This window comes from Callorhinus ursinus, unplaced genomic scaffold (genome assembly GCF_003265705.2).
Source record: "Callorhinus ursinus isolate GAN/ISIS: 27379988/994484 unplaced genomic scaffold, GSC_fseal_2.0 scaffold61, whole genome shotgun sequence".
Taxonomy (NCBI): Eukaryota; Metazoa; Chordata; class Mammalia; order Carnivora; family Otariidae; genus Callorhinus; species Callorhinus ursinus.
The window spans coordinates 3362159-3376892 of record NW_027397123.1 but is presented as its reverse complement, the minus strand read 5'-3'; the positions used below and the strand labels follow the sequence as shown (position 1 = coordinate 3376892).

General features: G+C 37.7%; 1 protein-coding gene and 1 long non-coding RNA gene across 7 annotated transcripts in view; one reads left to right on the top strand and one right to left on the bottom strand.

The window, feature by feature from the left end:
- Positions 1 to 227, top strand: part of LOC112810778 (uncharacterized) — a 43050-nt gene extending 42823 nt beyond the window's left edge. The window contains exon 5 of the long non-coding RNA XR_012376010.1: positions 89 to 227. This is a non-coding gene — a long non-coding RNA (uncharacterized lncRNA). The remainder of the gene's footprint in view (positions 1 to 88) is intronic.
- The window catches only part of ZNF567 (zinc finger protein 567), a 29284-nt gene that overhangs the window by 7984 nt on the left and 6566 nt on the right, over positions 1 to 14734 (bottom strand). For 2 of the 6 annotated variants that reach the window (XM_025854462.2, XM_073885241.1), the window contains exon 5: positions 3786 to 3901. The exons of the other annotated variants lie outside the window; for them this stretch is intronic. In XM_025854462.2, the coding sequence (XP_025710247.1) occupies positions 3786 to 3899 (114 nt within the window). In that variant the 5' untranslated portion in view covers positions 3900 to 3901. The remainder of the gene's footprint in view (positions 1 to 3785; positions 3902 to 14734) is intronic. 6 annotated transcript variants of the gene reach the window in all.

The following is a 14734-nucleotide window of genomic DNA, read 5'->3' as shown; positions in this document are numbered from 1 at the left end:
GCAAAAGATACCAGAAAAGAGTTCTGAAAAACAGAAGTGCACCTACACCTAATGAGATTCTGAGATTTCTGCATTTTTTTATTAACAGCATTACATAACCTGCTCATAGCTCAAGCAGAAGAAAACTGAAGCCTTATTGTATGGAGGTGTCAGAAAATTGCAGCTCACAGAGCAGCAGGAAATACAGGGGGTGAAACACTGGAAGAAAGAGACCTACAGAAAGTAAGCCCTAAAATATAAGTATAAACACCAGTTCCTTAATAAAGAGCTAAAGTAAGTGAACACAAAGAGAACTTACCTCCCCTCCCCTAAGGGGACTAGGGTCAAAAGCAGCAGGTGGAAGCTGAAAGAACTGAGCTGATATATCAGCTGCTTTACACTTGAGGGTGGGGGCAGAGTTTTAAAGTTCAATTTCAAGCAAATTAGTTGCCTGCTAAAAAAAAAAACCAATAATCCTCAGAAAAAAAAGACAGAATGAGATTACTCTATTATTCATGATATTCAGGTTTCTAGCAAAAATTACTAAACACACAAACAAAACAAAACAAGAGGAAGGGGGATATGACGTATATTCAGAAAAAGCCAGAGAAACTAATCCCTAGTGGGCCCCAATGTTGGATTTTGCCAAAAAAAAAAAGGCTTCAAAGCAGCTATTTTTAATGTGTTCAAAGAAGTAATGAAAAACCAGGGCATGGAAATAGATATAAGTAAAAAGTCAATACATGAATGAAAATGAACTATTAAAATGTATTTGATTGACACAAGAGACAACATATATAAAAAGAGATGACTAAAAAAAAGGTTGGGGTGCCTGGGTGGCTCAGTCAGTTAAGTATGTGACCCTTGATTTCAGCTCAGGTCATTTTCTCAGGGTCGTGGGATTGAGCCCTATGTCAGGCTCCATGCTCAGTGGGGAATCAGCTTGAGATTCTCTCTCTCCCACTCCCCCTACTCCTCCCTCCCCTAAAATAAATAAAGAAATCTTTAAAAAAAAAAAACCCAAAACAGGTTAGGATAAGAAGCCAATCAGAAAAGGCTGTATGATTCCATATGATTCCAACTATATGATATTTTGGTTAGGAAAACTATGGAGATAGTTAAAAAAAAAAAAAAAGGAAGGGATAAGGGATGAATAGGTGTAGCACAGAGGATTTTTAGAGCAGTGAAACTATTCTATATAATACTAAAGGCAGATATATCATTATATATTTGTGAGAATCCACCAAATATATAAGACCAAGAGTGAACCTTAATGTAAACTACAGATTTTGGGAAATAATGATGTGTTAATGTAGGTTCACTGTAATAACAGTATCACTCTAGTGCAAAATGTTGATAATGGGGAGGCTATTCATGTGTAGGGGCAGGGGGTAAATGGAAACTCTACTTTCTTTTAAAAAAAGATTTTATTTTTAAGTAATCTTTATGACCAATGTGGGGCTTGAACCCAAAATTCCAGATTAAGACTCACATGCTCCATGGACTGAGCCAGCCAGGAGCCCTGAAACTCTGTACTTTCTATACAATTTTGCCATGAACCTAAAACTGCCTTAAAATATAGAATATATTTAAAAGGATTTAAAAAAAAAAAAAGGGTTAGTAAAGACACCTGCAGATTGAAAGTGAGGGGATGGAGAACCATTTATCATGCTAATGGACATCAAAAGAAAGCTGAGTAGCCATATTTTTTCAGGCAAACTAGATTTTATTTTATTTTATTTTAAGATTTTATTTATTTGACACAGAGAGAGAGAGAGAGATCACAAGAGTGGCAGGCAGAGGGAGAGGGAGAAGCAGGCTCCCCGCTGAGCAGAGAGCCCTATGTGGGGCTTGATCCCAGGACCCTGGGATCATGACCTGAGCCGAAGGCAGATGCTCAACCAAGTGATCACCAAGGCACTCCCAAACGAGATTTTAAACCAAAGATTGTAACAAGATATGAAGAAGAGCATTATATCATAATAAAGGGGACTATCCAACAAGAAAATCTAACAAGTGTAAATATTTATGCTCCCAACTTGGGAGTACTCAAATGTACAAATCAATTAACAACAAACATAAAGAAGTTCATTGATAAAAATACAATAATAACGGGATTTTAACACCACTTACAGCAATGGAAAGATATCTAAACAGAAAATCAACAAGGAGACAATGGCTTTGAATGACACACTGGACCAGATGGACTTAATAGATATATTCAGAACATTTCATCCTAACGCAGAATACACATTTTTTTCCAGTGTACATGGAACATTCTCCAGAACAGATCACATAATGGGTCACAAATCAGGCCTCAACAAGTACAAAACAACTGAGATCGTACTATACATATTTTCTGACCACAACGCTATGAAACTTGAAGTCAACCACAAGAAAAAATTTGGAAAGACCATAAATACATGCTAAAGAACATCCTACTAAAGAATGAGTGGGTTAACCAGGATATTAAAGAAGAAATTAAAAAAAAATACATAAAAGCAAATGAAAGTGAAAACATGACAGTCCAAAACCTTTGGGATGAAGCAGAAGTGGTCCTAAGAGGAAATACGTAGCAATACAGGCCTATCTCAAGAAACAAAACTCTCAAATACACAACCTAACCTTATACCTAAAGGAGCTAGAAAAGTAAGAGGAAATAAAGCCTAAAGCCAGCAGAAGAAGGAAAATAATAAAGATTAGAGCAGAAATAAATAACAAATAGTATACAAAAAAAAAAAAAAACCAGTAGAACAGATCAATCAGATTAAGAGCTGGTTCTTTGAAAGAATTAATAAAATTGATAACCCCGTAGCCAGACTTATCAAAAAGAGAAAGGACCCAAATCAATAAAATCACAAATGAAAGAGAAGACATCACAACCAACACTATAGAAATACAATTATAAGAGAACATTATTAAAAATTATATGCCAACAAACTAGGCAATCTGGAAGAAATGGATAAATTCCTAGAAACATAAATTACCAAAACTGCAACAGGAATAGAAAATTTGAACAGACCCATAACCAGCAAAGAAATTGAATCAGTAATCAAAAATCTCCCAACAAACAAAAGTCCAGGGCCTGATGGCTTCCCAGGAGAATTCTACCACTTTTTTTTTTTTTTTTTCAGATTTTATGTATTTGACAGAGACAGACACAGCAAGAGAGGGAAAACAAGCAGGGGGAGTGGGAGAGGGAGAAGCAGGCTTCCCACAGAGCAGGGAGCCTGATGCGGGGCTCAATCCCAGGACCCTGGGATCATGACCTGAGCCAAAGGCAGACGCTTAACCGTCTGAGCCACCCAGGCGCCCCTCTACCAATAATTTAAAGAAGAGTTAATACCTATTCTTCTCAAAATGTTCCAAAAAATAGAAATGGAAGGAAAACTCCCAAACACATTCTACAAGGCCAGCATTACCTTAATTCCAAAACCAAAGACCACACTAAAAAGGATAATTAAAGGCCAATATCTCTGATGAATATGAATGCAAAAATTTTCAATGAGATACTAGCAAACCGAATCTAACAGTACATTAAAACAATTATTCACCACAATCAAGTGGGATTTATTCCTGGGATGCAAGGGTGGTTCAATATTTGCAATTCACCACAATCAAGTGGGATTTATTCCTGGGATGCAAGGGTGGTTCAATATTTGCAAATCAATCAACGTGACATACCACATTAATAAAAGGATAAGAACCATACAATTCTGTCAATAGATGCCAAAAAAGCATTTGACAAAATATAGTATCCATTCTTGATAAAAACCCTCAACAAAGTAGGGATAGATGGAACATACCTCAACATCATAAAGGCCATATACGAAAGACCCAGAGTTAATATCATCCTGGATGGGGAAAAATGAAAGCCTTTCCTCTATGGTCAGGAACAAGACAAGGATGTCCACTCTCATCACTGTAATTTAACATAGTACCGGCAGTCTTAATCTCAGCAATCAGACAACAAAAAGAAATAAAAGGTATCCAAATTAGCAAGGAAGAAGTCAAACTTTCACTATTCACAAACAATATGATACTCTATGTAGAAAACCTGAAAGACTCCACCAAAAAATTGTTAGAATCCAGGAATTCAGCAAAGCTGCAGGATACAAAATCAACATAAAGAAATCTGTTACATTTTAATACACCAATACACCTTTGATCAAGGAATCAAATCCCATTTACAGTTGCACCAAGAACCATAACTTACCTAGGAATAAACCTAACCAGAGTAAAAGATCTGAACTCTGAAAACTATAGAACACTTATGAAGGAAATTGAAAATGACACAGAGAAATGGAAGAACAAATATTGTTAAAATGTCTATGCTACCCAAAGCAATCTACACATTTAATGCAATCCCTATGAAAATACCACCAGCATTTTTCAAATAGGTAGAACAAACAATCCTAAAATTTGTATGGAACCACAAAATACCCTGGATAGCCAAAGCAATCTTGAAAAAGAAAAAGCTGGAGGCATCACAATTCCAGATTTCAAGTTATATTACAAAGCTGTAGTCATCAAGACAGCCTGGTACTGGCACAAAAAGAGATGAAAAGATCAATGGAACAAAATAGAGAACCCAGAAATGGACCCACATTATATGGTAACTAATCTTTGACAAAGCAAGAAAGATTAATGGAAAAAAGACAGTCTCTTCAACAAATGGTGTTAGGAAAACTGGACAGCAACATGTAAAAGAATGAAACTCGATCACTTTTTTACACCATACACAAAAATAAATTCAAAATGGATTAAAGACCTAAATGTGAGACAGGAAACCATCAAAATCTTAGTGGAAAAATAGGCAGAAACCTCTTTGACATCGGCCATAGCAACCTTACTAGACAAGTCTCTAGAGGCAAGGGAAGCAAAAGCAAAAATGAACTACTGGGATTTCATCAAGATAAAAAGCTGCACAGTGAAGGAAACAATCAACAAAACTAAAAGGCAGCCTATAGAATGAGACTTCTCCCATTTGCAAATGACGTATCTGATAAAAGGTTAGTATCCAAAAATCTATAAACTCAACACCCCAAAAATAAATAATCCAGTTAAGAAATAGGCAGAAGAGGGGTGCCTGGGTGGCTCAGTCATTAAGTGTCTGCCTTCGGCTCAGGTCATGACCCCAGGGTCCTGGGATCGAGCCCCACATCAGGCTCCCTGCTCCGTGGGAAACCTGCTTCTCCCTCTCCCACTCCCCCTGCTTGTGTTCCCTCTCTCGCTGTGTCTCTCTCTGTCAAATAAATAAATAAAATCTTAAAAAAAAAAAAAAAGAAATAAGCAGAAGACATGAAGAGACATTTTTCCAAAGAAGACATCCAGATGGCTAACAGACACATGAAAAGATGTTCAACATCACTCATCAGAGAAATACAAATCAAAACCACGATGAGATACCACCTCACACCTATCAGAATAGCTAAAATTAGCAACACATTAAACAACAGATGTTGGCAGGATGCGGAGAAAGGGGAACCCTCCTACACAGCTGGTGGGAATGCAAACTGGTAACAGCCACTCTGGAAAACAGTATGGAGGTTCCTCAAAAAGTTAAAACTAGAACTACCCTACAACCCAGCAATTTGCACTGCTAGGTATTTGCCCAAGGATACAAAAATACTGATTCAAAGGGGTACATGCACCCCGATGTTTACAGCAGCATTATCAACAATAGCCAAATTATAGAAAGAGCCCAAACGGGCATCCATCAACTGATGAATGGGTAAAGAAGATATGGTATGTGTATATATATGGAATACTACTCAGCCATCAAAAAGAATAAAATCTTGCCATTTGCAATGACATGGATGGAGCTAGAGTGTATTATGCTAAGCAAAATAAGTCAGTCAGAGAAAGATAAATACCATATGATTTCACTCATGTGGAATTTAAGAAACAAAATAGATGAACATAGGGGAAGGGGAAAAAAAAGAGGGAAATGAACCATAAGAGTCTTAATGATAGAGAATAGAGGGTTGCCAGAGGGGAAGTGGGTGGGAGATGGGCTAAATGGGTGATGGGTATTAAGGACGGCACATGTTGTGATGAGCACTGGTTATATGTAAGTGATGAGTCACTAAATTCTACTCCTGAAACCAATATTACACTATATGTTAACTAATAAGAATTAGTTAAAAACTTTAACCAAAACAAGTTAGGCATTTGGTAAACAAACAGCAAAATGGTAGCCTTATATCCATATACCTCTAACTGTATTAAATATAAATGGACTAAACACTCCAACAAAATGGCCAGGATTATTAGAATGCATGAAAAAGCAAGACTCATATAATTCTGTCTATAAGAGAAATATTTTAAATACCATAGACACAAATACGCTGAAAATGGAAATGGATGGAAAATTATACACAACCACTAGACATGGGAAAGTTGAGGAGTGTTACTACTACAGACAAAGGGGGCATTTTATAATGATAAAAGAGTAAATACACCAGAAAAATATAACAATTACAAATGTATATGTACTTAAATAAGAAAAGTTTCAAAGTACACTAGGCAAATACTGACAAAAGTAACATGAGACTTAAAAAAAGTCCAAAACCATGGTTGATGTTAATGTTTGTCAGTAAATGAAAGAACTAAACAAAAAGGGGGGGGGAATCTGGACAGATTTAGAATCTCTAAAGAATAATGACAACAACCTAACTCATTTCATATTTGTGGAGCACTATTTATTTATTTATATTCATTTATATTTTTAAAAGATTTTATTTATTTATTTGTCAGAGAGAGAGCGAGCACAAGCAGGGAGAGCAGCAGGCAGAGCAGAGGGAGAAGCAGACTCCCTGCTGAGCAAGGAGCCCAATGTGGGACTCGATCCCAGGACGCTGGGATCATGACCTGAGCAGAAGGTAGATGCTTAACTGAATGAGCCACCCAGGCGCCCCCCCCCTTTTTTTTTAATTTTATTTATTTGAGAGAGAGAGCATGAAAGGGGGGAGGGTCAGAGGGAGCAGCAGACTCCCTGTCCAGCAGGGAGCCCGATGTGGGACTCAATTCCAGGACTCCAGGATCACCTGAGCCGAAGGCAGTCGCCTAACCAACTGAGCCTAAAGATTTTATTTTATTATTAGTTTTTTTTAAAAAGATTTTATTTATTTATTTGACAGAGACACAGCAAGAGAGAGAACACAAGCAGGGGGAGTGGGAGAGGGAGAAGCAGGCTTCCTGCTGAGCAGGGAGCTTGACGCGGGGCTCGATCCCAGGACCCCGGGATCATGACCTGAGCCGAAGGCAGATGCTTAACGACTGAGCCACCCAGGCGCCCCTCTTTTATTATTTTTTTAAAGGTTTTATTTATTTATTTGAGAGGAGAGAGCGAGCATAAGTGGGGGGAGGGGCAAAGGGAGGGAGAAGCAGACTCCCTGATGAGGAGGGAGCCCGATGCGGGGCTGGATCCCAGGATCCTGAGATCATGACCTGAGCTGAAGGCAGATGCTTAACCTGAGCCACCTAGACGACTCTTAAAGATTTTATTTTTAAGTAATCTCTAATCTCTATACCAACCTGGGGCTAAAACTCACAACCCTGAGATCAAGAGTCACATGCTCCATTAACTAAGCCAGCCCAGTACCCCTTACAGTACCAATTTTAATAATCTCCCAACACATTTGTTTTTCTTTTTTAAAGATTTAATTTATTTATTTGAGAGAGTGCGGGCATGTGTGAACACATAAGTAGGGGGAGGGTCAGAGGCAGAGAATCCTCAAGCAGACTCCCTGCTGAGCACCAAGCCCAATGCAGGGCTCTATCTCACAATCCATGAGATCATGATCTGAGCTGAAACCAAGAGCTGGACGATTAACCAACTGAGCAAGCACCCCTAAGTAGACTGTCTTATAGAGATTGATAAGTTGATTCTCAAATTTACTGGAAATGTAAAACACCTAGCATGTCTGAATAAGTTTGAAAAAGACAGTGTTGGAAGATTCACATTATCTGATTTTGTGACCTCATTGACTAATCAAGACTGTGTACACTGGGGGGCACCTGGGTGGCTCAGTCGTTAAGCGTCTGCCTTTGGCTCAGGTCATGATCCCAGGGTACTGGGATCGAGCCCCGCATTGGGCTCCTGCTCGGCAGGAGGCCAGCTTCTCCCTCTCCCAGTCTCCCGGCTTGTGTTCCCTCTCTCGCTGTGTCTCTGTCAAATAAATAAATAAAATCTTAAAAAAAAAAAAAAAAAAGACTGTGTACACTGGTGAAAGGGTAAGTATCCAAATCAATAAAACAGACTATGGAAACACTCCTACACATATATGGATAACTGTCAACAGAGGCTCCAGGATAATTCAGTAGAGAAAGGATGTCTTTTCACAAACAACTCTGGAAAAACTGAATATTCATTAAAAAAAATTAAAAAAAGGAACCTCAACTCTTATGGCATACAAAAGAATTAAGTTGTAATAAATAATTCACTTAAAAAAAGTGTAAACTCATAATACTCATATAGTAAGCAAAAAAAAATATGCACAACGTGGAGTGTGCAAAGAGTTTTGGAATAGGACACAAAAAACACGCAACATAAAATTTGAAAACCTAATGAACTAGATTTTGTCAAAATTAAAAACTTCAGCTCTGAAAGAGATCTTTAAGAAAATAAAAAATCAAATCACAGACAGGGAAAAGATAATTCACAGTACTTTTATCTGACAAAAGACTTATGTCTAGAATATATAAAGAACTCATACAACACAAAAAGAAAACAATGAATGCATTAAAAATTGGAAAAAGCTCTGAACAAGTTCAGAAGATATATAAATGTCAAATAAGCAAAAAATGCTCAGCATTTTTACTTATATCAGGGAAATGAAAACTAAAATAGTGAAATACCATTACACACTCTCCAGGATAATTAAAATTAAAAAGTGACCATACCAAGTGTTGGTGAGGATATGGAGCTACTCTAACTCTCATACATTGTTGGTGGGAATGTAGAATGGCACTACTCTCCATAAATCTGGCAGGTTCTTATAAAGTTAAACATATTTTTCATACAACCCACTGATTCCATACCTAGGTATTTACCCCAAAGAAATGAAAATATAGTTCACATAAGCATCACTTGTAATAGTCAGAAAGCAGGGGAAAAAATGTCTTGGGGCACCTGGGTGGCTCAGTTGGTTAAGCATCTGCCTTGGCTCAGGTCATGATTTCTGGGTCCAGAGACTGAGCTCCATGTCAGGCTCCCTGCTCAGTGGGGAGTCTGCTTCTCCCTCTCCTTCTGCTCCTTCCCCACATTCATGCATGCTCTCTCTCTCTCTCAAATAAATAAAATCTTTTTTAAAAAAGCCTATCAAAACATGAGTAGATAAACAAATTATAGTATATTTATATACTTGAGTACCACTTAACAATACAAAGAATGTTCTGATGTACACAACATGAATAAACTTCAAAAACATTATGTTGAGTTACACAAGCCAATCTCTCCAAAAGCACATATTCTATTATCCCATTTATGTGAAATTCTAGAAGAGGCAAAACTAATTTACAGCAACAGAAGCAGATATATGATTACTGAAGGCCAGGAGTGGCAGTAGAGCTACTGGTTGTATGGGGCAGAGAAGGGAACTTTTTGGGGTAACAGAAATTTTGTAATCTTGACTGTTGTGATTACATAGACCTATATTCTTTTCAAAGTTCATGAACTCTATACTTAAATGAGTGCTTTTATTATATATAAATTATACCTCAATAAAGTTGATTAAAAAATGAGGGTGGCTTTGGGGTTCTGCTTCAAGAATGGCAGAATACCTCTTATTTGACTGTTACTGTAGATAACAAGTATAAATTCCAGATTAAAAATATATATTTAAAAAACTATCTGAAGACACTGCAAAGTGACCCAAACAGACAGAAACTGGAGGGGAGGGTTTACATTTGGAAGAACAGAAGAGCAAGGGGAGAATTGTCAATTTATACTACCTGTAGCCTGAGGGAAAGTACCAAGTAGAGACTGTGTAGCAAATAAAATTGAGGTGGAAACACATGGTCTTACTGGCTTGAAGAACCAAAAGACAGAGTTTAGGGTAACAGCAGCAGCTGGAAGGGAAGCAGGGAAATCCCACAGAAATGAAAGCCAGAAGGGAGCCCCAAAGAGTTTGAATAAACTTTATTCATACCTTTGGCTAATACCCAAATTAGGCATGGGTGGGCCTGAAGCCAAGCACCCTGGTTAAACATAAAGGAAATAAAGCAGGGATTCAAGCTGCCACCAATCAGAGTCTGAGATTTGAGTTGAACCAAATTAACTGTCCAATAAGCAAATCAGTACTCCACACTACCATTTCCATGGACATTAACTGCTTATAGGAAATTCTCTTCTATCATAAACAACTAAAAGACTATAAAGATATATTAAACATCTATTTTCAAGTACTGCACAGCTTACAGGACAAAATGGTGATCCTGCAAGAAGGGAAACAAAGTAAGCTCTATAACCACTCCAGCCTACCACCTAAAAACAGTTTCTAGGTCAGGAACCTGGAGAGGATACACAAACAGAGCCCAGCAGGCTCCCTGAGTTGCAGAAACAGAGATCAGAGTTTGGAGGGTCCAAGAAAACTAGAACCACCAGGCAAAATAATCAGGAGTAAGGTGTAGCAGAGACACACACAACACACCCCAAGACCACTCGAGACATCTGCAGAGTGATTCCCTTGAATCTATGACTGAATATTGATCTGCAAATATATGGAAGTAAAACTCTGTGGAGCTGGGGAAAGAAAAAGAGGAAAGTAATATGGTGAACAATTCCCACAGCTCAAATAGGCCTGAGAACAGTTTGTATTCCCACCAGCCAGAATACAGAGAGCTGATAATATACAGGCTTTGGGCATAGCAGGAGTTGGCAAAGTTTCTGTGTAAGGGCCAGACAGTAAATATTTAGGCTTGTGGGCCATATGGTCTCTGTTACAACTACTCTGGTTGTAGTGCAAAAGCAACCAGAGACAACATGTAAAAAAAAAAAAAAATTGAGTGTAGCTGCATTCCAGTATGATTTTATTCACAAAAACAGGGAGCAGGCTGGATTTGGCTATGAACTCTAAGTTGCTAACCTTAGTAATGGGGCTAAACTAGCCCTAGACCAAATGCTGCTCTACACTAACAAAAGCTTAAGCCTCAAAAGGGTCAAAATGATCTGAAGTAACTTACTCTTTAAAGGAACATAACAAAATACAGCCTTCAGCAATTTGAAAATTCAAGTAAAAAAATTCCAGGTACGCAAAGAAGCAGAAAAATAGGACCTATATTTAGAAGGAAGAAAACAACCAGAAATAACAGGTGATGGATTTAGCAAATAAGGATGTTAACGCAGATATTGGAAACATGATCCATAAGCTCAAGAATATAGAGGAAAAGATGAATATGATGAGAGAAAATGAAGATATAAAAAAGGTTCAAAAAAAAACTTCTAGAGAGGAAAAGTAGATAATATGAAAAAAATCAATGGATGGGAATAACAACAGATTAGACACTGAAGAAGTAAAGAGCAGTAAACTTGAAGAGAAAGCAACATAAGCTATCCAAATGCTTTGGCAACCGGCTGCGTTCCAGTAAAACTTTATTTACAAAAGCAGGTGGCATGGGCGCCTGGGTGGCTCAGTTGGTTAAGCGACTGCCTTCGGCTCAGGTCATGATCCTAGAGTCCCGGGATCGAGTCCCACATTGGGCTCCCTGCTCGGCAGGGAGTCTGCTTCTCCCTCTGACCCTCTTCCCTCTCGTGCTCTCTATCTCTCATTCTCTCTCTCTCAAATAAATAAAATCTTTAAAACAAACAAACAAACAAAAAAAAAACCAAAAAAAAAAACAAAACCAGGTGGCATGACTGATTTAGTCCTCAGGTAATAGTTTGCCAATCCTTGGCCTAGGATAACCACTAAAAAAATAAAACAAAGAACTACTTGTAATATGTGAATAATAGAGGAAAAAATGGAATCATAAAAAAAATTCTGAATCCAAAAGAAAGTAAGAATAGAAAAAAAGGAACAACAGTAAAATAACAATTGGGGAAAAAAGGAAAAATGGCAACATGGTGTATTTAAACCCAACTTACTAATAATTACATTAAATGAAAATGGACTAAAAACTGTAATAAAAAAGTAGAGAGTATCAGACTGGAGAAAAAAGTAAGAACAAACTATATACTACTATAAGAAGCTCCTTATTGGGGTGCCTGGGTGGCTCAGTCGGTTAAGCATCCAACTCTTGGTTTCAGCTCAGGTCATGATCTCAGGGTCGACAGATTGAGGCCCACGTCAGGCTCTGCACTCAGCACTGACTCTGCTTGTCTCTCTCCCTCGGCTCCTCCCTCTGATCCTCCCCCTGCGCGTGCACGTGCACGCACACACACTCTCTCTCTCTCTCAAATAAATAAATCTTTAAAAAAAAGCTCACTATAAGTATGAAAACATAGGAAGGTTAAAGTAAAAAGGATGGAGGGGCACCTGGGTGGCTCAGTTGGTTGAGTGTTCAACTCTTGGTTTTGGCTCAGATCATGATCTGGAATTGAGCCCCCCCCATCAGGCTCCATGCTCAGTGGAGAGTCTGCTTGAGGATTCTCTCCCTCCGCCCTTCTCTCTGCTCACACTCTTTCTCTTTCTAAAATAAGTAAATCTTTTTTTTTTTAAAGGATGGAAAACATGTAAAACTCTGTAACTACTAATCATAAGGAAGCCAAAATGGCTATAATATCAAACAACATAGATTTCAGAACAAAGAATATTATTAGGGATTAAATAAGGCATTTCATAATAATAGAGTGGGTCAATTCATGATAGAATGTAACAATTCTAAATGTGAATGCACCTAAAAACAGAACTTCAAAATACATTAAGTAAAAACTGATAGAATAGAAAAGGAAAAATAGACAAAACCAAAATTATGACTGAAGAGTTCAACTTTCCTCTCAGTCACTGCTATAACAAATAGACTGAAATCAATAAGGATACAGAAGCCTTTACCATCACAATCAACCAAATTGACCTGATTATTTAGAGAATACTTTACCTAATAACACCAGAATAAATACTCTATACACGTGCACATGGAAAAGTCATCTACTTCAACTATATCTGTGCCACAAAAAAAGTCTCCATAAATTTAAGATCAAATAGAATATGTTCCCTGATTGAAAAGAATTAAAGTAGAAATCAATAGGAAGCTATCTGAAAAATCCCCAGGTTTTGGAAATTAAATACATTTCTTCTAAACCAATAGGTTGAAAAAGAACTCACAGGGGAAATTAGAAAATATTTTCAACTGAATCAAAATAAAAATACAACATGTCCAAATTTCTTGAAGACTACTTAAACAGTGCTTACAGGGAAATTTATAGTATTAAATGCTTCTATTAAAAAAAAGTAAGGTCTCATATCAATATAAGCTTCCATCTGCAAAACTAGAACATGATTTAATAAAGTACTGGAAAAAAAAGGAAACAAAAAAGATAAGAAAAGAAGTAAAGAAAGAGGAAACAAAAACAATGGAGTAAACCAATGAAACCAAAAGCTGGTACTTTGAAACAATCAAAGAAATTGATAAACCTCTAGCCAACTGACCCAGTAAAAGAATAAGACATAAATTACCAATAACATAAACGAAAGAGGGGCAATGCTACAGATTGCACAAACATCAAAAGGATAAAAAGTATATTTTAGGGGGCGCCTGAGTGGCTCAGTGGTTAAGCATCTGCCTTTGGCTCAGGTCATGATCCCAAGGTCCTGGGATCGAGCCCCGCATCCAGCTCCCTGCTCCGTGGGAAGCCTGCTTCTCCCTCTCCCACTCCCCCTGCTTGTGTTCCCTCTCTCGCTGTGTCTCTCTCTGTCAAAAAAATAAAAATCTTAAAAAAAAAAGTATATTTTAGACAACTTTATGTGAATAAATTTGATAAATTCCTTGAAAGATACAAACTATAGAAGCTCACAGAAGGGAAAAAACCCAATAACCTGAATATTCCTTTTTTTTTTTTTTTAAAGATTTTATTTATTTGACAGAGACACAGCGAGAAAGGGAACACAAGCAGGGGGAGTGGGTGGGAGAGGGAGAAGCAGGCTTTCCTGCTGAGCAGGGAGCCCGATGCGGGGCTCGATCGCAGGATCCTAGGACCATGACCTGAGCCAAAGACAGACACTTAACGACTGAGCCACTCAGGTGTCCCTAACCTGAATATTCCTAATTCTACTAAAGAAACTGAGCTGCTAGTTAAACACCTAACCACAAAATAATCTCCAGGTTAAGATGGCTTCACTGGTGAATTCTAACAAACATTTTAAGAAGAAAAAAAAACCAATTTATACAAATTCTTTCAGAAAATAAGAGGAGAGAATACTTCCCAACTTATTTTATAAAAATTACCCTGATACTGGGGTGCCTGGGTGGCTCAGTTGGCTGAGCGGCTGACTCTTGATTTCGGCTCAGGTCATGAGACTGAGCCCAGCGTTCAGCTCAGTGGGGAGCAGCTTGAGAGTCTCTCCCTTGCCCTCTGCCCCTGTGCACACTTCTCTTTCTCAAATAAATAAATCTTTAAAAAAAAAAGAATTACCCTGATACCAAAACTAAACAAAGGTATTACAAGAAAAATCAAACCAAATTCTTATGAACCATAAACAAAAGAACTCTTAACAATGTATTAGTAAATTCATTAAGCAGTATATTAAAAAATATGTATCATTACAAAGTGGCATTTATCCTAGGGCTACTTAGTTGGCTAAACATATCAAAA